Source organism: Salmo salar, chromosome ssa20 (genome assembly GCF_905237065.1).
Source record: "Salmo salar chromosome ssa20, Ssal_v3.1, whole genome shotgun sequence".
Classification (NCBI taxonomy): domain Eukaryota; kingdom Metazoa; phylum Chordata; class Actinopteri; order Salmoniformes; family Salmonidae; genus Salmo; species Salmo salar.
In genome coordinates, this window is record NC_059461.1 from 79,656,651 (window position 1) to 79,678,928 (window position 22,278).

Consider the following 22,278-nt stretch of genomic DNA (forward strand, 5'->3'; position numbering starts at 1 on the left):
TCAGTGCCAATTACTCCTTGCTACTGTTTTGTGTGTTAGTATCGCCACTTATAGCACACCAAACAGAGCTCTTCGTATCTGATAAACAAAGGCCATGTCTTTCATTCAAAATAGTTTATTGCTATCATGCAGGAGTGCCATAAAAGTCTAGAGAACGTCACAGAAGGTGCAACATTTTCTGTCTCTGTACAAATATATGTATTCATAAATAGAAGCTGAAAAGGAGGAGTCGGGGTTAAAGTAGGGGAGGAGAGAGTCATGACGCTCGAGCTGACCTCTGCCTCAAGCCCATTATAGACGTTAATACAGTAGCTGACATGCATCAATACAACTCAGTGCAGTATCCTGGCAACAGACAGACACTCACAGATAGACGGCATAATTCATATTACAGCTGCATCGTGCAGAAGAGGTACAAATTACACTTTAAAAAGTACCAATAGGAAGTTCATGTTTTCAACTGATCAATGAAAGAAAATAATTCAATTTTTCATCCATACCATCAATCGCACTGTGTGAGGCCTCCATTGGGGGGCGATGGCGTCGTCTGGAGAACTGCTGTGGTTATTACAGATTCAGGAGCAGTCGAGCAAGTCAATTGTTTAGGAAGTTATAGGATAGTCCCTACTACCAGAATGTATCGTGACATCCTTTTCTAAACCATGTGTGCCCTCAAAACCATTAATGGCAAGTGAGTTTATAATTGTGACCAGTAGATACCATTACTGTTATTGTGTGCTTGACTTTGGATCTGTATACTGTGAATATAGGTGATCAGGGTAGTCTACAGTACAAGCTAAAGTAGCAAACACACCTCCAGAATGCTCTAAACAGCTTGGGAGTCTTTGAAATACAAACGCTGCCTGAAACTCTCTGTCACCCACATAATTTCAAGCAATGTCAAATTGATCACCTTATTTTAGTTTGGAGTCCCCAGATAAAAAAATGGAAGGCAGTGCTACTCATTCTAAAGCGGCCTCTAACGTACAGTACATATATAGCTGATGAGAAGAATAAAGGCCACTGGACCAGAGTCTTTGTTTTGGCATCTCCAACATCCACCTACAGCACTCCTAATGATTCACATGATATCTCTTACTCCTAATGATTCACATGATGTCTCTTACAACTGCAAAGTAGATTGATACAATTGGCAATTTGCAAATGTAGACATTTACTTCAATAAACATTTGACATTGATATTACATTCATATAGTTCAAGTAGTCCTTTTGAATAACTTTCCCCTCTATTAGGGAACTTAGATCGTGGACAATTACTTCTTGCACTGTGACACAGGCTACCTAGCTTTGTATGTGCTGGGGGGTCTTCGAGGGGTTTAAATCAAGCACTTCTACATCACTTCCAAAAGGTGCACCATCCTAGGGAAATGTTTGCCTAGTGTGTTGCTGTGTCTGCAGTTGTACTGGAAGAGTTCTGCCAACATTGGTTGCTAGATTTCTTGTTAGCACAATTGACTCGGGAGGTTTTTGCAAGTATTGTTCAGCCCTTTTCAGCCCCCCTCTCACAACTGACCAACACTGACTACCATTAAGTACTTAAAAGGTCCATCTGACACCATTTTCTGTCAAACACATAACAAGGTGGTTGGAGATTAACCAAAAGAAACAACTGAGTTACGTGTTGTCTGAGCAGAATAGGGATAAGAACCAAGCAAACACCTAGAAGCATTCAGAGAATATCAGTCAAACAAAGGTGAAGACATGCAAACTGATACAGGTTGAAGTAAACCAAAAGACATCCACCCAGGAGACTTGTTTCCCTTTGAGAGACTGGCACCCTTTCCTACTAAATAAATAGTGCTTTACATTCCACTATACAATACCACCCATTCCCAACATAATCAGGACAAAAATCATATAATCAGATAGCTGGTTGCTCCCACAGTTCCTCAGGGAAAGTACCTACAAATCCATAAAGCCAAAGATTTGTGCCATCGAGTGTGACCAGTGAACAACCCAAAACAACTTCTCCAAAACAGAAACAATAATAAGTGAAACCTCTTTAATAGTCTTTAGTAGCCCTCGTTATTATTTCTTCTGTTTTTTGAAGATCTTGAAGGTGTGTTTCTTACGGCTGGCGACGGAGTCTGTGTCTTCTCCCGTGGAACCACTGTCTTCCTCCAGAGGGCTCTTCTTGGAAGAGAGCTGTGGGATGCGGCTGCTGCCCTTGGTCCCTGCGACCCCAGGCTGGCCCCCCGTGGGGGAGGAGGTGTCAGCGTCAGTGGAGTTGGGGCTGAGGGAGCGGGAGGACTCTGACATAGATATACCAACGAGACCAACATTCATCTCTCCCAGGCTGGCTGACTTCTCGATGCTGTACACCTTCTTCATCAGGATGGGGCTCTCTGGGACTGGCTCGGCCAGGGCTCCTCCTTCATGGACACGGTTCCCTCCGTTAGGGGTGTGGGCATGCAGGGAGGGCTCGTCGGAGGCGGAGCGGACGGGTTGGCCATACAGGAAGGAGGTGGGTTTCACCAGGTGGCCCTTGGAGCTGTAGGCGGACAGACGATCACCGATTTGGGAGAGGGACAGGGAGGAGTCTGAGTCTGAGCGGTTCAAATCCCTGTGGAAGAACAGAAGAGAGTCGGTGGAGGAACGGAGGTACAGTGAGGCCCAGTCCAGAGACATTCTATAGCCTCTACCCCCTAGGCACTTCAAGTAGACCTGAAAGAACTGGACAGATATAAGCAATGGTAGTATCTCCATTTTCCCCTCTGATAGGCTAGGTGGATTTTTTACCATCAGATGGAACGCCTACACATTTCTAATCCTTTCAGAACTATGGGGTAGAGGCCTATGGGGTACAGGCTGTTCTGGACTGAGCCTGACTGAAAAGTGCATCCAAGCTAAACCACTGCATGCTTGAAGTAATCTATCCAATGCCTGTAAAGCCAAGGACACAGTGGGCTCTACTCGCCAACAGCAACTCCACATCCTGTTAGTAGTGCAGGCAGAGGGAAGGGTTGTTTGGGCTATCGAGAAAGACAAGAGTTGGGAGTGGATGGCAAAAACTAAAATATGAAATGATGAATTAGGCAGAAAAATGTATTTAACGAAAAAGTAATAATGCATAAGAATGTACGTAAAATGTCACAGGTTGCAAAATGGGTGAGTTATAGTTAGATGAAACAATCGTTTATGAAAATGAGAACACTGCAACCCAGATAAGAAAAGAAAAATATATATATATGAAACTATGGGGGGTGAAAACATAGGCGGAGAGAAAATCCCACGCGCATGCGGTGCGTGTGGAGGGAAGAGAGCAGAGGGGTACCCGAAGCTGCTGCTGCGCTGGAAGTCTGGGATGGTGTCCATGGGCTGAAAATAAGACGAGTGATAGACATGGGAGGAATGAGGAGCGGAGGAGTGTAAGGAGGAGGAGGAGGAGTGGAAGTGGGAGGAGTGGGGCTGACGGTAGGAAAGAGGTGGGGAGGAGGAGCAGATGATCGCGGGGTGCGAGACAGCCGAGGACAGGGGAGGCAGGGGGAGGGCCTCAAACTGTTGGAAGGACTGGCTGTGTGACTGTTGGAGGGTGGCCCTAGACCTGGATGAGTAGGAGGTACCGTCTCCCTGCTGCCCCGCCAACAGGCAGGTCTCTACCAACCTCTGGGAGCCCATGGCCAGCTGGGAGTCCATGTGGCGCTGACGCAGGGACATCATACTGGGAGCTATAGAGACAACACAGAACACCACCATTATCAACAACCACTCTCTGATTATATTACACACACAACACACACAACACAGGGTGAGGGACAAGAGTAGGCTGGAATTGGACTGGGAGGGCACTAGCAGAAGACATGGGTGTTTGAGACATTTCAGTATTGAATTAGTGTTGTTGACCTTTGTGTTGAGCAATTCAGTAATGTTCGGCTGGGAGAAATGCAAGTGATGGATGAAAAATATCTGATGTTCAAACACCTGGGCCTTAGCTATGCCAGTATTGACAAGAAAACAGGAGGGATGGCACTGTCTGGTGAGAAGTTTGTCTGGTGAGGATTCTTGCAGGGGGGACGAAAGTTAAATCTTTCATCATAACCAACCCTTCCCCCTTCATTGTAGATCATTATTTGTAAAATCAGTCAGTGGCAGTATGTTGTGAGGGGGTCTAAGAACATTAGTCACTGGTGAGTGGAAGTGTGCTCTGGGTGATGAGGAAGAAGATTGAGGATCAGGCTAAGGAAGAAGAGCAAGTCATTGGACAGCTGGAGACAGTACAGCCAGGAGTATGTGGACGCAGCATGGAGAGTTTGCCTTATCCATCTACAGGCCCTGTCCCAGGCCAGAGTGTTACAGCTATATCCATCTACAGGCCCTGTCCCAGGCCAGAGTGTTACAGCTATATCCATCTACAGGCCCTGTCCCAGGCCAGAGTGTTACAGCTATATCCATCTACAGGCCCTGTCCCAGGCCAGAGTGTTACAGCTATATCCATCTACAGGCCCTGTCCCAGGCCAGAGTGTTACAGCTATATCCATCTACAGGCCCTGTCCCAGGCCAGAGTGTTACAGCTATATCCATCTACAGGCCCTGTCCCAGGCCAGAGTGTTACAGCTATATCCATCTACAGGCCCTGTCCCAGGCCAGAGTGTTACAGCTATATCCATCTACAGGCCCTGTCCCAGGCCAGAGTGTTACAGCTATATCCATCTACAGGCCCTGTCCCAGGCCAGAGTGTTACAGCTATATCCATCTACAGGCCCTGTCACAGGCCAGAGTGTTACAGCTATATCCATCTACAGGCCCTGTCCCAGGCCAGAGTGTTACAGCTATATCCATCTACAGGCCCTGTCCCAGGCCAGAGTGTTACAGCTATATCCATCTACAGGCCCTGTCCCAGGCCAGAGTGTTACAGCTATATCCATCTACAGGCCCTGTCCCAGGCCAGAGTGTTACAGCTATATCCATCTACAGACCCTGTCCCAGGCCAGAGTGTTACAGCTATATCCATCTATAAGCCATGCCCATAGTGTTACAGCTATATCCATCTACAGGCCCTGTCCCAGGCTAGTGTGTTACAGCTATATCCATCTACAGGCCCTGCCCATAGTGTTACAGCTATATCCATTTACAGGCCCTGCCCATAGTGTTACAGCTATATCCATCTACAGGCCCTGCCCATAGTGTTACAGTATGTGCTCTGTGGTTTTGACAGGGGTGGGTGACTCTAGGAGACAGAGGGTTGAGGTCAGGACGAGGGGTAGCTAAAAGGCCAACCAGAGTATTTCCTGAGGGACTGGCTGGCCGAACCCACAGACCACAGATCACTTGCTCGCTGGTCCTTGAGCCAATTGGTGTCTGGGGGTCGACCAGAGACACGGACGGCCGCCGCAGCCAAAGAGAAGTGTTGTTGGAGGGAGAGGGGTAGTGAGGGAGGAGGGGACGTCATTAGTGTGGATTAGAATACTTACTAGAGGACTGCAGTGACAGAGGTCTAGAAGGAGACTTCAGAACTAGAGCTCAGCTTACCGCTGCAGTTAGTATCAGCCCTTCACTCTAGGTCTGCTATAATCAGAACTCAGACAGTATCAGCCCTTCACTCTAGGTCTGCTATAATCAGAACTCAGACAGTATCAGCCCTTCTCTCTAGGTCTGCTATAATCAGAACTCAGACAGTATCAGCCCTTCTCTCTAGGTCTGCTATAATCAGAACTCAGACAGTATCAGCCCTTCTCTCTAGGTCTGCTATAATCAGAACTCAGTTACTGCTCAGTAGAGCTGATTACCAGGATACCATAGAACACAATGTTGACCAATTAAGTCAATAAACATGTTCCAATAAATATAATAGATTTAGGTTGCCAAGACAAGGACTAGAAATAACAACTAAAGTACGCTGTTCGCATCATAACTCCCTTTGAGATCGTAACTGGTTAATAAAAGCTGTAGTTCTCCATTTCAAAAGAAGAAACCCTGAGTAGTTCATTCCTTAGTGGCTGAAACAAGGTGATAAATGTGTACCCCCAGGGGAATGACTTGACAACAATAGAAAGCAAGGCTCTATGTAAGGAGAGAAAACTAAATGGTCTTCCAGGCAGCACTATGAGAGACTTTTAATTGAGTGCATGCACCATTGTGCCTTCCTCTTTCCCAAATTGGTCTAGATCAAAGCTAAACCTTATGAAGCTTATAGGAGGACAATGGCCTTTCATATTGCTTACTATTACTTCATGTTCAGTCCTTCATTTCAGCCGTGTCCAAACAGCACATTCCATTGGTCAGACTAGGAGACAACTGCTAAAAATAGATCAGCACAAAGATTTGGTGTCATGAAGTATGTATTTCTTCAGAGGTTCAATTTCCACAGCAATGGATATCAACATTGTGCACCTTGTTCTCATCTTACACTCCATCCCAGAAGTGAAATTCCCATATATCGAGGCACTCATTTCAAAATTGAGAGAAAATAAAAACTCCCCAACCAACTGTTAATATGTATATGAAAAATACCAAAAAAATGTGAAATTACAATTCATACATTACAGATTTACAAACACGGATCAAATTTTGGGGTATTTTATTAGGATCCCCATTAGCTGTTGCGAAAGCAGCAGCTACGCTTCCTGGGGTCCACTGTGGGGCTCTCACTGTGGGACACTCTCAATCACAGACAAAACAACCCAGACAAACACCCCGAATCCCTTCACAAACCGGGCTGCTCATTTGAATAAATTGAGATGATCGTTGATAATATTTTGTGTCTGTATGCTAATTTTCATATGAGGGTTGACTTTTGGATTTCCCCAGGAGGCCCTTGGTGTATTTAGGAGGTATTTTGCTACAGAGTCCCACAGTGGGGCCGAGGGAGTCAGACCAGCCCTTACATTGCAGAGTACCGGGCGATATGATGTCCTCGTCCATGTCGTCCATGTCATCAGACATAATGAAGTGCTGGGGTGTGGCCCGGCCGCCCATGAGGCTGGGGTCAAGGTTCAGGGTGGAGGCCAGGGAGGAGAGCCCAGGGTTATTGACGATGGTGAACCCAGTCAGAATCTCAATCTGCTGCCAGCGATGCAGCCTCTCCCTCAGAGCAGCAGTCACCTCACCCAGGGCTTGTCTGGATCCGAGGAGAGGAGGGGGCAGAGGAATACAAGCACAGATTACATTTTTACATTTACATTTTAGTCATTTAGCAGACGCTCTTATCCAGAGCGACTTACAGTAGTGAATTCATACATTTAATTTCATGCATTTTTTTGTACTGGCCCCCCGTGGGAATCAAACCCACAACCCTGGCATTGCACACACCATGCTGGCGTTGAACATAGATATAGAACATATTGGCTGTAGACAAATCCTAAAATACTCTATCTGTAATTAAACTCACTTGGCTGTCAGAATTTGGTGATCTACATTGTCCAGACAGGAGCTGTGTGCCACATGGAAGGTCCCAAAGATGGTGTTCCTCTTCTTCTTGATCTTCTCTGCCTGCAGTCACACACACGATAAAACATTACTCCCAGGTTCGGTCAACTCTGTCACACTAAGGGTCCAGAGTTTCTCCTGCTCACATTGTCAGATAAATCTCCTGGCCCTACTCATACGGTATATCTAGTCCCCATACTGTATACAGTGCGTTTGGAAAGTATTCAAGCCCCTTCCCTTTTTCCACATTGTTACAGCCGTATTCTAAAATGGATTAAAAAAATGTTTTCCCTCAATCTACACACAATAACCCATAATGATAAAGAGAACAAGTTTTTAGAAAATGTTGAAAAATTATTAAAAATAAAAACAAAAATACCTTATTTGCATAAGTATTTAGAACCTTTGCTATGAGACTTGAAATTGAGCTCAGGTGCATCCTGTTTCCATTGATCATCCTTGAGATGTTTCTACAACTTGATTGGAGTCCACCTGTGGTAAATTCAATTGATTGGACATGATTTGGAAAAGCACACACACCAGTCTATAAAAAGGTCCCGCATGTCAGAGCAAAAACCAAGCCATGAGGTTGAACGAAATGTCCGCAGAGTTCCGAGACAAAATTGTGTCGAAGCACAATGGGGAAGGGTACCAAAACATTTCTGCAGCATTGAAGGTCCCCAAGATCACAGTGGCCTCGATCATTCTTAAATGGAAGAAGTTTGGAACCACCGAGACTCTTCCTAGAGCTGGCCACCCGGACAAACTGAGCAATCGGGGGAGAAGGGCCTTGGTCAGGGAGGTGACCAAGAACCCGATGGTCACTCTGACAGAGCTCTAGAGTTCCTCTGTGGAGATGGGAGAAACTTCCAGAAGGACAACCATCTCTGCAGCACACTCCACCAATCAGGCCTTTATGGTAGAGTGGGCAGACAGAAGCCACTCCTCAGTAAAAAAGGCACATGACAGCCCGTTTGCCAAAAAGCACCTAAAGGACTCAAAGACCATGAGAAACAAGATTCTCTTTTTCTGTTGAACCCAGGTTTGAACTCTTTGGCCTGAATGCCAAGCGTCACATCTGGAGGAAACCTGGCACCATCCCTATGGTGAAGCATTGTGGCAGCATCATGCCGTGGAGATGTTTTTCAGCGGCGGGGACTGGGAGACTCGGGAAAGATGAACGGAGCAAAGTACAGAGAGATCCTTGATGAAAACATTCTCCAGAGCACTCAGGACCTCAGACCGGGGAGAAGGTTCACCTTCCAACAGGACAACGACCCTAAGCACACAGCCAAGACAACGCAGGAGTGGCTTCGGGACTAGATTCTGAATTGTCCTTGAGTGGCCCAGCTAGAGCCCAAACTTGAACATCTCTGGAGATACCTGAAAATAGCTGTGCAGCAACGCTCCTCATCCAACCTGATAGAGCTAGAGAGGATCTGCAAAGAAGAATGGGAGAAACTCCCCAAATACAGGTGTGCCAAGCTTGTAGCGTCATACCCAAGAAGACTCAAGGCTGTAAATCACTAACAAAGGTGCTTCAAAGTACTGATTAAAGGGTCTGAATATTTATGTAAATGTGATATTTCATTTATTTTAATACATTTGCAAAAATGTATAAGAACCTGTTCCTGCTTTGTCATTATGGGATATTGTGTTTAGATTGATGAGGGGGGAAAAAAACAATTTCATCTATTTTAGAATAAGACTAACGTAACAAAATGTGGAAAAGGTCAAGGGGTCTGAATACTTTTCAAATGCACTGTATCTAGCCCTCATGCGGTATCGCTATCTCTAGTCTTCATGCGGTATATCCAGTCCTCATGCGGTATACCCAGTCCTGTGGCATCTCACCCCTTCTTTAGCCACCAGTAGCTGCTTCTCAGCGTTCTGCTTCTTGATGTTGTAGTACTGCACCTCCACCTCGTGGGTGAGCTGCAGCCACTTCTGGAGGGACTCTGGTGGGGACCAGCTGCAGCGAGACTCCAGCTCCTTCTCTGCCTTCTTGAGGGCCATGCGCACCTGCACACACACACACAATGTCAACATACAGCACATAACTTCTTATTGACTCCATACAGCAGCGAAAGGAACACACCAAAGCCCACACTTTAAGGTCAAAGTCCAACACACAAGTTGAGTATTCAGGACAAATGTGTCATTCCCACACTGTGACAAGTCTCTCTGGTGTGGATGTGGAGGTGGGGATGAGAGAGGGAAACGTGATCTCATTGGCTCGTGAAAGCTAGCACTCTCTTTGTCTCCTGACAGCCTCATTAAGAGCTGTGCAAATGAGCCCAGAGCCACAGAGGCATCCAGCCGCCCTTAGACTCAATCACTGCCAAGCCTTAATGGATCAGCACTGGGCCAGCCAGGGGAGCAGAGGGCCTGTAAGCCATGTGCACAGGGAGAGTTAGGGCTGTATATGGGGCCATGTGACATCAGAGTGGTTCTCCTGTCTGATCAGGCAGGCACGAGGGCTGACCTGGTTTGACCTCCACTGGGACACGACAACAAGAGAACAAACCTCCAGAGAAACCCTCCAGATGAAATGAGCATTCCAAATCCTCTGAAGAACTAGGCCATGGTTTAGGATATGGTGCAATGGGCCCTGCAGTCAGGAGCTGTGAATCTAATTGTTATGTCATATGAAAGCATTCAGAGCTGATTCAAAATATTCTCTGGCTGATTATGTGTGAAAACGGAACAAGAATATTAATGCATTTTTTGATTTTCCTGAAATTTAGCACAGTGGTTCCTTTGCAGGAAGTAGGCTAAATAAAATAAATCCTCTTCCTAGGCATGCATGATAAAAAAAGACTAAAAAGAGGGAGCTATCTCAGGCACTTTCTCTAGTCATATATTGAGAACTGAAATCAGATAAAGGAGTGACTATTGCTTCCTCCAGCAGACTGCTGGTCTCAGGAGACCATAGTGATAGTAGCAGATTGATGAGAGAGTACACATCATGAGCCCTCTGCTCACCTGCCTTGTGTGGGCTGACCGCTGCTTCCTTCCCTGAGCTAAGTGGGAGTTATGCCTACTGATCGCATTCGGCATCTAACCCACCTAAATATATAGCTGGTCCCTAGAATATAGACTGGTTAACAGGGTTCAGTCAGTTGGAGTGTCTCTCCTCTTGGGCTTTACTCTACAGGTTTCTGTTACTGGCCTCAACCACATCTCGTCTCTCAACAAGTATCCCACAAGAATAATTCCCCCTCAACCACATGCATTGGTTCTCCACCCGTCTCTCTCCAAAGTGGTACAGCCCAGTACCTGGTCCAGCTCCTCCTCGGCGTATTTCTGCCGACTCAGCTCGTTCTCGGTGCCCTCGCGGAGCTCCTTCAGCCGCTGGGCCTCCTGCTTGGCACAGTTAATCTCATCCCTCAGCTTCTGTTCCAGGTTCACCTTCTCCACCTCCACCGTACGGTGCTCCTCCTGGGCTATCTGCAGCCTGGGGGAGGGGGAGCGAGAGCAAGAGAGAAATAATCAGACAAGGAAAAGCATGAGATGTAATCTGTTATTTTCCTGAACACATGGCCTGACAAGGAAGAATTCTAGGGTCTTGTTACAGGTGCTAGTAATCAGTGACTCAGCAATGACAGGGGCAAACAATAGAAGTGCCTGTATCTTTTTACTACTAGATGCCAGGGAGACTGGCATGTCCACATAGCATCCTCCAAACAGCTGTCCTTGGACCTTGATGCTCCTGGCTATAAAGAATGACCACTATAGAGCCCAAGGAAGGCAGGGATCCATCACTGGAGAGCTAGGAGTCTCTGTCGTCCTCTGATTTATATGCTGCATGTAGTTGAGATTCCCCGGGCAGACAAAGACATGGTTTGTTTTCCAGGCAGGGTCCAGTTTCAAGAGCTAGCTACAGTAGTGGAAGTACAAGGCAACAGGCTGCTGGAGGCAGTGTAACTACATCAAACAGTTGAGCACTAGTTTGTTGTTCCGGAATGTAAGCCTATCACAGGGATTTCCACGCTTCCTTGACATTTCACACACACACACACACACACACACACACACACACACACACACACACACACACACACACACACACACACAACTGAACAGTCATTCATGAAAAACTACAAAATAACATAAATGCATTATTCAGTGGAACTAAAGCAAGGGAGATCACAGATCATGCAGTCAAGAGAGAGAGTCTACTCACTCTGTAGACAATGCCATGAGGCTTAACACCAGCCCAGCAGTAGGCTAAGTATGTAAGTGACTGTGTGTAACGATAAAATGAGGGGCTTGCATCTTACAGTACGTGGCTGAAAACAATGGCTAACGTGTAGAGGGCAGCTGTCAGACCGCTGAATGACATCAAGGCTTGGAAAGGCCAGGCCAGGAATGGGAGCCCCAGTTGTGACAGAGCCCAGTACTCTATGGCCTTTCTGTGTTGGGATTATGGTGCCCTTCTTCTGCCACAGTAGAATGAGAATGTACTGTATTACCGTCATAAACATGTGGTCCCCAGCGCCTCAGACATTACTATATCAAGACCAACATGGAGTCCATTTGTGGGATGGCTGGCTTTGTCATGCTGGGCTAGTGCAGTGTCACGTCACACTATCCTGTGAGGTCTGTCACAAGACCACAGTTCAAACACACAGAGGGCCCACAGGGAGAGATAGGACTGTAGATATTCGTGTTATCCACAGGGAGACTGCTTTAGCTTGTACACAACCTAGGCTGCTATGTTTTAAAGAGATCACATCATATATTTCAGATTATCAATATCTGATTAGAATTGGTGCATTGAAATTATTAAGAGAATTTCAATTTATATAAACTAACCTGAATTCATGGAGTATCTATCCGCAAGAGTTACAAAATCAATGAGTAAGAGTGATAACAGGTTTTACACCACCAGAGAGCAGCCTCCTCCCACCAGAGGTAGAGGAGGTAGAGCTGCAGTCAAGAGGAGCCTGACGAATCACCCTGAATTGAATTATGCTGCTCTATTACATACATTGTCTGAATCTGCCATCCTATATGTTGTTTGTGTGACTTCATTTCAAAATGCGGGGAGTGTTATGCAAAAATTCATCAGTGATTCGATAGCCTAACAAATCTAAGTATCGAAGTTGACAACATGACCATGGAGGTTGGCTCTGGCCCAACCCATTAGTTTCTGGGGCCAATCAGAATGTGTTGCACATTGTAGAAATTGTCAGGGAGGGAGGCAAATCCAGACTGATCATGGAGAAGAAACATCTGTTGGCTGGAATGATGTGGATGGGTAGCTAGGCAACAGTGAAAGGTGATCCTGGGGTCTGAGGATGGAAAATGTGGGCAGTGGGCCCTCCCACTAATGCTCTCGACCCTGACCTCTACCATTCACTAGCCACAGCAGCAACAACGGCAGGGCAGGCAGGCACTCCACTGAGAGAAGACCAATGCGGACACTCAGCCCCACTGCACTGCACTGCAGGGTCCAACAAAGGACTTATGTACTGTACAAGCGAACATCATCAAAGCCTATTTGCAGGACCAGCTCAGTACCTACAGGCTGTAACCGGGCTGATATAGATTTGCATGAATAGCATTCCTACGAGTGAGACTAGTTTTAAATCAATGTCATTTATGAGCAACTGGAAAATGAGCAGCAGAATGCGGAGATATATATACATCTGTTTATTCAACGGGTGGGTCTAATCCTGAATGCTGATTGGTTAAAACTGCATTCCAGCCTGTCTATTCCACAAGTTACCACCAGCTAAATCTATGATGTTAAAATGCCTATTTACTCTGTTCCATCTGACTGCGCAATCCACTGTCTCATCAGCCCAGCCAGGCAATTTATACACTTGATCTCCACTATAAAAAGCATCTAGACATTATCTTACATTTCTTTTAGAGTAACATTTCGTTTTCAACAGTGGAGATTTGTATAAACCTTTGTCTCTCAAACATTTGCAACATTGTTCTAATATTCAAATTTGATCTCCAGCTGTCCCATAGTAATGAACGTTTCGGGAGTGGGGACGAGACAGACTGGCTAAGAAATGCTGCCTGTCTAAATTATGGATCAGCTGGCATCATTTTCATGGATACACTGCATTTGGAAAGTATTCAGACCACATGACAGGCTGTATTTGAGGAGTTTCTTCCATTCTTCTCTGCAGATCCTCTCAAGCTCAGGTTAGATGGGGAGCGTCGCTGCACAGCTATTTTCAGGTCTCTCCAGAGATGTTTGATCGGGTTCAAGTCCAGGCACTGGCTGGGCCACTCAAGGACATTGAGACTTGTCCCGAAGCCATTCCTGCATTGTCTTGGCTGTGTACTTAGGGTCGTTGTCCTTTGGAAGATGAACCTTCACCCCAGTCTGAGGTCCTGAGCGCTCTGGAGCAGGTTTTCATCAAGCATCTCTGTACTTTGCTCCGTTCATCTTTCTCACATTCCTGACTAGTCTCCCAGTCCCTGAAAAACATCCCCACAGCATGATGCTGCCACCACCATGCTTCACCGTAGGGATGGTATTGGCCAGGTGATGAGCGGTGTCTGGTTTCCTCCAGACGTGACGCTTGGCATTCAGGCCAAAAAGTTCAATCTTGGTTTCATCAGAACAGAGAATCTTGTTTATCATGGTCTGAGAATCTTTTAGGTGCCTTTTGGCAAACTCCAAGCAGGCTGTCTTGTGCCTTTTACCGAGGAGTGGCTTCCGTCTGGAAACTACCATAAAGGCCTGATTGGTGGAGTGCTGCAGGAATGGATGTCCTACTGGAAGGTTCTCCCATCTCCACAGCAAAAATGTATACAAACCTGTTTTCGCTTTGGCATTATGGGGTATTGTGTGTAGATTGATGAGGGAATACATTTATTTGATACATTTTAGAATAAGGCTGTAACATAACATTTTGAAAAGTTGAAGGGGTCTGAATACACACTGTATACTGTATGAGGACTAGATATACCGTATGCACTGCATACAAAGAAATGTCAATTGAAAAAAGATAAAACGAAATGGAGTGCAGCTAGTTTGCAGTCTTTCCAGCTTCAGTTTGAAGTGATTGTGTTAGCTGTGTTGTTGGCTAGCTCCTCTGAACAACAGTGTCCTGACGAGAGAGCACATTTTCTATGCCAAGCGAAATTGCACCTCATTAGCTCATTGTTATGGATGTATCCAAATAATTATCATCATTAAACAGCTTAAACAAATGCAAATGTAGCTACTTTGCTGTTATTCTGGCTGCACTATTTGACGTGACCGTAAATTAGCCAAAGTTGGTTAGCTAGCAAGCAAGGGATAAGAACGTTGCCAGTCAGTATCGCAATGGAACATATAGAACGAACGCCTGGGTCGCGTCCATAGATACAGAACAAAAAGACTGAACGAGTGGGTCGCGTCTCTGGCAACGGAACCAATAGAATGAACAACTAGGCGGTTTGGGTAGCAACCCTAGATTTGTGTTGGGACTATATCTTGGGGAAGGATGAAATAGTATGAATAAATTCCCACCCAAAAATGTAAATATGTCAATCATTATTTGAATATGTTTGTAACCCATCTCGGGCCTAACATCCGTGCCAATATGTGCTCCAAACACAGGCTTCTCTGGGATTATCACTTAAATATACCTATCAAGAGCCATATATGGGAGGTGTATAAACACAATATCCATCACCCACGTCATCTAATGATCCTGTTTAGTAGAGACGTGTCCTTGTCCTGCACACTACAGCAGACACACACTACGGCAGACCTCCGTCCACATAGGAGTGAGTAAGTGGTGGAGGTGACATGGAAAGCGTGTGAAGAGGTAATGCCTGGCACCAGCTGGTGTTGTTAAAGACACCCAGAGTACAAAACGAGGTGAAATAGGCCTACCGCTCCACGGAGAGCCCCCTCCCTCCCTACGTCCCTCCCTACATCCGTCCCTCCCTACATCCGTCCCACAGCAGTTAAAACGGAAGGCTGAGGCTCGTGGCCAGGAGACTTGATCCGGCGACGGGATCTCCCTTGAAGGTCTGGCCAGACAGCAGCTGGCAGCAGGAAGCAGGAACGGCTAAAGACACAGAGGAGATGACCCCTCTCCCCAGCTCCCCGGGAGAGCACAGGAGACATTGCCAGCCTGTCCACCCAGTCACACTGAGTCACCCTGTCTTACATGTTCTCTTCCCCTGCTTCCATTACAGGGCTCACATAGGAGACATGTTTGCCTGTCCCCTAACGTCCAGACAGTCAGTCTGTGTGCTCCCATTCACTGTTACAGTAACAAGTGTTTAACAGGAGGGTAGCAGGCATCTCAATGTCAATGCTTTGGTTTGCTGTGGTATAACAACTGTAGACGAAAGTCTATAACCCTCATAGGTACAAACTACAAAACAGCAACAATACAAAAACTGCATGCACATTACCTAGTACGCATGAGATATTGCAATGCCTCTGAAAAAAACAAGAATACATACATACATACATTACATACATACATACATACATACATACATACATACATACATACATACATACATACATACAATTGGCACGTGAAATTATTGTGATTTATAAGACACTGTCACTAGGTGTTTCAGAGAGTTGCAGCCTCATCTGAATGTCCCACAGCAGTGGGTGAGATAGGTTTAAACACAGTCAACATGGTGGCATGAGGAATGCCAGAGATGTTTTACTATCACAGTGAATGAACGGGGAGGGCATTACTAACCCCTGTTCCCAACTGACAGGATGTGATATACAAAGTTTCTGTCTGGGGAGAGAGGGACGTCGAGAGGCATAACATGTCTCTGTTCCAGGGCTGCTCTCCTCTCCTCTCAGTGCAGGACACAGCCCCGGTAAAACTCTCAGCTAGCAAGGCTATGGAACACACAGCTCGCCCATGCAGAATCAATGACCTGGTAGCAAGGACAGCAGATGGGGGCCTCTTTATGGCTAGGCTAAGTTGGTGGATCAGTAGGCCTACGTCACAGGAGGTTGGCTGGTGGACAAGCTTGTGGCAATGGCTAGAGTGGAATAAGTACAACGGTATGAAAGACATGGTTTGCAGGTGTTTGATGCCATTCCATTAGCTCTGTTCTGGACATTATTATGAGCTGTTCTCCAGTCAGCAGCCTCCTGTGGTCTACGTCAAGTAGGCCACTGTACGGAGTCAGCATGATTGAGCCATAGATGAACAAGAGGATGTGAAAATAATCCATCTCCATGCTGTCTTCAGAAAGCATGAATATAGGCAGTGCTAATGGCAGAAATTACAAGGCAAGAAACTACAGTGTTCTACACATGTTCATACTGTTTCTGTACCATACCGGGGATACGGCGTTACCAGAAGTACATACAAGAGGCACTATTTCAAATTCATATTACAAATAACAAACAGTGACACACAAAACTATTTAGGCAACAAAGATCTTGATCCTGGAGGGGATTGAATCTCTCTGCTGTGGTCCCGTGTGGCTCAGTTGGTAGAGCATGGTGTTTGCAACGCCAGGGTTGTGGATTCGATTCCCACGGGGGACCAGTACGGAAAGAAAAGAAAAAAAATGTATGAAATGTATGCATTCACTACTGTAAGTCGCTCTGGATAAGAGCGTCTGCTAAATGACTAAAATGTAAATGTAAAATGTAAGAAGCTTGATCTTGACACATAGCCACTTAGCTAGAAAGTTGGGCAAACCAATGAAGCTGGATATAATTTATTTGACATATCTTAGATTTCTTATAGTTAACTTCTTGTTATAACCAGTGGCGTAGCCCTTTTTTTTTTTTAAAGGTATTGAAAATCATGTCGTCTGTATTTCTACAATATCCTGGTATAGGGTTTATCGCCCAAGCCTAGACTGCAGCTTAAAAAAGGGGAGGACAGCCAGGCAGTCTGCCTGCCAGGGGAAAGCGCTTGAGCCTCCTGGCAGGGGAAAGAGTTTGACCTTCCTGGCTTGTCCCCATGCCCTGGAATGGCGAATGAGCCTGTTGGTCTGTATTCAACAGCCACACTACACCATGCTGCAAGACATACTTTCCGCTCCCCTGTCACGATACAGAAACACCCACCCACGCACACCTCACCAAAGCAGCTGTGCGGGGTACTATAATACTAGTGACCAGGACAGAAGCCAGAGAGAGAGGGCCACAGAAGAGGAAGGGGAGTTGAGCTATAATACTAGTGACCAGGACAGAAGCCAGAGAGAGAGGGCCACAGAAGAGGAAGGGGAGTTGAGCTATAATACTAGTGACCAGGACAGAAGCCAGAGAGAGAGGGCCACAGAAGAGGAAGGGGAGTTGAGCTATAATACTAGTGACCAGGACAGAAGCCAGAGAGAGAGGGCCACAGAAGAGGAAGGGGAGTTGAGCTATAATACTAGTGACCAAGACAGAAGCCAGAGAGAGAGGGCCACAGAAGAGGAAGGGGAGTTGAGCTATAATACTAGTGACCAGGACAGAAGCCAGAGAGAGAGGGCCACAGAAGAGGAAGGGGAGTTGAGCTATATTTCCATTAGATCCCAATGGGAGAAACCAAAGACTTCAGTTTCTCTCTCCAAGTCAAACCACACGCATATGCTAACTCAGATTTCAAAAGGTGTTTGCGGAATAATCATTAAGAAAAATAATTTCCATGGACAGGTGACAACAAGTTCCTCTTGTGATCAGCTGTGAGGCTTAGTTCAGAGGATGTTCATTGCTGTTCCATAGAGGTCACCTCCACTCTGTGCAGACAGGATTTTTTGCCTCGCGTAATGACTGCACTAAAAGTTTGGACCCCAGGAAGAGTAGCCGCTTAATTGGGGATCCTAATAAATACTACATCTCTAGAATGAGGAACTCAACTGATGGCCTCAGAACAGTTAAACTTCCACCTTCTGTTTCCGTTGGATTATGGATTGGCCTTTCAACATGACAAACTTGAAAAAGCTGCTAAATCTTGACTAAATGCACACTGACTGTCCCCAAATTCCCACCACGACGTCAAGCCACCACGACATCAAGTAGGAGACGTTTTATTATGAGAACAGCAAACCAATATGATTAACCTGCTAATGAAGCAGGCCTAATAGAGAGCCTAGATTAGTACCAAAAACAACATAGCATGGAACTGTCTGATACAATGAAACACCATCAGATAAATGAGGCGCCATTAGAATTCTACAATGACATAATTCAGTCACTACTTCTATGGGCTTACATTGGCCTGCTTCCTTCTGCTACAGTGGCTGAAGGGAAAGACAAACTCACTTCTTCTGGAGATCATGCAGGCTCTGCTCAGCCCTCTGTAGGCCATCCAGGTCCGTCATCATCTTCTTCATGTGGTCCTTGGAGTAACGGTTCTGGATGTAGGCGAACCAGCAGCCTCCAATGCCGATCACTATGGACACCACCAGCATGAAGTCCTTCAGGTGGTTATGTCTGTTCACTGGGGAGAGAGAAAAGTGTTAGGTTAAATGGATACTTCAGGATTTTGGGAAAGAAGCCCTTTATTTACTTCCCCTAGCATTAGCGCAATGACTGGAAGTCTATGGTAACTGTTAGCATGCTAGTGGATACCATTGCCTTCCAGTTATTGCACTGACCCTAGTTAGCATTGGCTCGCAAAACTACCTCCAACTTCCTTTATACTGGATGCAGACACATAAAATGGTCTACATGAGTTCATCTGACTCTGGTTAAGTAGATAAAGGCCTAAATGTATCCTTTAAAAAATAGCACACATTGTATGGCGGTAACGTTTTCGGATTGTCCCTTCATCTCATTGGTGGTGAACTAATGATGTGAAAATGTGAAACAATGAATTCAAGTCATGATACTGTACTGTGGCGAGGTCAGTCCAATAGAGATGTGTGATAGTAGTGTGGGGGGGGTTGAGGAGGCACCAGGCCAAAAGACCAAGATAAAAGGCACATTAACACGCCATTTCAGTCTGCTAAAAGACGCTGAGGAACACATTGAGAACACGAGGACATGGGAGTTTACATTTACATGAGGCAACGAATCAATCCCCCGGCCCTGGCCGCCACCGTCTCACCCTTCCTGTCCTCTGAGGGATTGACTCGGCCCGGGTAGAGAGGTGTGAATGTCCTCTGTCATAATGTTGCCATCCTAAGGGATCCAGAACAGTCCCATTCCTCAGTCACCGACAGCACGCCAGCCAGGAAGGCAGCAACTAACCCTCATGTAAAATTAGCCACAACGCCTTAGACACAATCCATCATCCTTAAAGCACAGCGAGACAAAGGATTACAAAGCCCATTCTCTTAAAGCTGTGAGCCGCCGTAGGGCCTGGAAAGGGATAAGATCTACGCAAACACATAGCATAACCTATTAGCAAACACAGCGCTTATTTCCTGGAGTGAAACAAAAGAGGAAGTGGAGTGTCAGCTAAAGCCTGGGCCTGGCATCCCTCTCTATAAAGGCTCAGAGGGCATGTCAATTTACAAACAAGCCTTACACACTAAGCTCTCTCTGCTGGCTGTTACTGACATGGAACAAAGACCTCCCTCCGTCTCACAGAAAAACAACATCCCCTGACACAAGGCTCCCTTTAATGTCACCAACATAGGGTAATGTGCTCATCATTAGGCAAGCAATATTTGCTTGCCCTCCGTCATGAGTCAAGAGCTCTGTGTGGGCTCTTGTAGCCTTGCCTACACAATTCAGTACAAACACAGTTGGCCATTGACAGTGGAACTTGGCCGGATACTGGTGAATGACTAGACTGGTGTCGGGCCAAAGATACAGCAACCAGGAAAAACATACGAGGGGGAAGTAGCTTGGCTATAAAGTTCTAGGGCAGGCGTCCTCAATTACAGTCAGCTGTGGACATATTTTTCCTTGAGCGGATGGTCGGGGGGCCGGAACATAGTTATAAATAATTTGCACACTGCAAATTGACCGCAAGAAACCCAAACAGATATAGTATTTGACAAAAACAGAATAATTTCTAACCTTGACTACATTGGGATACAATCACATAAGCCTCTATTTAGGCGTGGGAATACTGTAAATTAAAAATCACTTTGCACTGACTTCCTTTTGATTTTAAAAGTTATGTAACATTTGTTTGTTTCTTGATTTGCTGAGAGAAATTGGGGGCAAAATAAAAATAACTTGTGGGAAAAATTTGGCCCGCGGTCTGCCTATATGGGAACAATGCACTAGGGCTTCCTACAGTAACAGTACAGCAGAGCTGTGTGTGTCTGTGGCTCTGTGGTATGACAGAGGAGAGATAGCAGGGTTCATAATATTATTAATGATCTAATATACACTACATGAACAAAAGTATGTGGACACCTGCTCGTAAAACATCTCAATCCAAAATCATGGGCATTAATATGGAGTTGGTCGCCGCTTCGCTGCTAGAACAGCTTCCACTCTTCTGTGAAGGCTTTCCACTAGATGTTGGAACATCCATTCAGCCACAAGAGCGTTAGTGAGGTCCGGCACTGATGTTGGGCGATTAAGCCTGGCTCGCAGCCGGGGGTTCCAATTCATCCCAAAGGTGGGGTTGAGGTCAGGGCTCTGTGCAGGCCAGTCAAGTTCTTCCACACCGATCTCAACAAACCATCTCTGTATGGACCTCATTTTGTGCATAGGGGCATTTTCATGCTGAAACAGGAAAAAGCCTTGCCCAAACTGTTGACACAAAGTTGGGTGCACAAAATTGTCAAGAATGTAATTGTATGCTGTAGCGTTAAGATTTCCCTTCACTGGAACTAAGGGTCCAAGCCCGAACCATGAAAAACAGCACCAGACCATTATTCCTCCTCCACCAAACTTGACTGTTGGGACTATGCATTCAGGCAGGTAGCGTTCTCCTGGCATCTGCCAAACCCAGATTCGTCTGTCGGACTGCCAGATGGTGAAACGTGATTCATCATTCCAGAGAACGCGGTTCCACTGCTCCAGAGTCAATTGGTGGCGAGCTTCACACCACTCCAGAAATTATTTTCTTTGGAGACTGCATGGCTGTGTGCTCGATTTTATATACATCAGGCCAATCATCCGTTCCCTCCCACAGGAAAATAACTCCCTCTCGCGTTGTTGTCATGACATTTCATTTCAGTGTCTTCATGCTCAATTTGCAGTGGGTCTGCAGCATTAGAATCCAACTCGTCATCTGTGGAAGACCAGACAGTGCAGAGGAATATATGATCCCTAAGGTCATACTCAACTAAATCATTTAAATCTCCTGTTGCTATAGTCCAATTACTGGTGGTTGAATACAACCATTTTAACACACACCAACATGTACAGGTAACTGCCAGCATAAAACAGGTAACTGCCAGAATAAAGGAAACACTTGAGTAAATGAGGGACACAAAGTATATGGAAAGCAGGTGCTTCCACACAGGTGTGGTTCATGACTTAATTAACATCCCATCATGCTTAGGGTCATGTGTAAAAATGCCCAGATGCCAGTTAATTCGGCTACCATGACTAGAATAGATCTCAGTGACTTTGAAAGACAAGTCTCAAAGGAGCATAGGGGGTTTAACAGGTGTGTGTGCATGTGTCTCAGTCAGCAGATCTTAACCCAATTAAACACTTAATCAAATCAAATGTTATTGGTCACATACATGGTTAGCAGATGTTAATGTGAGTGTAGTGAAATGCTTGTGCTTCTAGTTCCGACAGTGCAGTAATATCTAACAAGTAATCTAACAATTCCCCAACAACTACCTAACACACACAAATCTAAAGGGGTGAATGAGAATATGTACAAATAAGTACATGGATGAGTGATGGCCGAGTGGCATAGGCAAGGTGCAATAGATGGTATAAAATACGGTGTATACATGTGATATGGGGAGGCAGGTAGCCTAGTGGTTAGAGCGTTGGGCCGGTAACCGAAAGGTTGGTGGATCACATCCCCGAGCTGACAAGGTAAAAATCTGTCGTTCTGCCCCTGAACAAGGCAGTTAACC

At 45.8% G+C, this 22,278-nt stretch overlaps 1 protein-coding gene across 3 annotated transcripts in view; it reads right to left on the reverse strand.

Moving 5' to 3' along the window:
- Window positions 1-99: 99 nt before the first annotated feature.
- Window positions 100-22,278, reverse strand: part of stim1a (stromal interaction molecule 1a) — a 46,143-nt gene continuing 23,964 nt past the window's right edge. The window contains exons 7-13 of one of the 3 annotated variants that reach the window (XM_014163418.2): window positions 18,593-18,770; window positions 10,666-10,843; window positions 9,241-9,408; window positions 7,349-7,449; window positions 6,846-7,078; window positions 3,566-3,689; window positions 100-2,584 (exon numbers count right to left, since the gene is read on the reverse strand). In XM_014163418.2, the coding sequence (XP_014018893.1) occupies window positions 2,050-2,584; window positions 3,566-3,689; window positions 6,846-7,078; window positions 7,349-7,449; window positions 9,241-9,408; window positions 10,666-10,843; window positions 18,593-18,770 (1,517 nt within the window). In that variant the 3' untranslated portion in view covers window positions 100-2,049. Of the gene's footprint in view, window positions 2,585-3,295; window positions 3,690-6,845; window positions 7,079-7,348; window positions 7,450-9,240; window positions 9,409-10,665; window positions 10,844-18,592; window positions 18,771-22,278 lie in introns of all 3 variants that reach the window. The other 2 variants (XM_014163417.2, XM_014163419.2) reach the window with 2 other exon arrangements.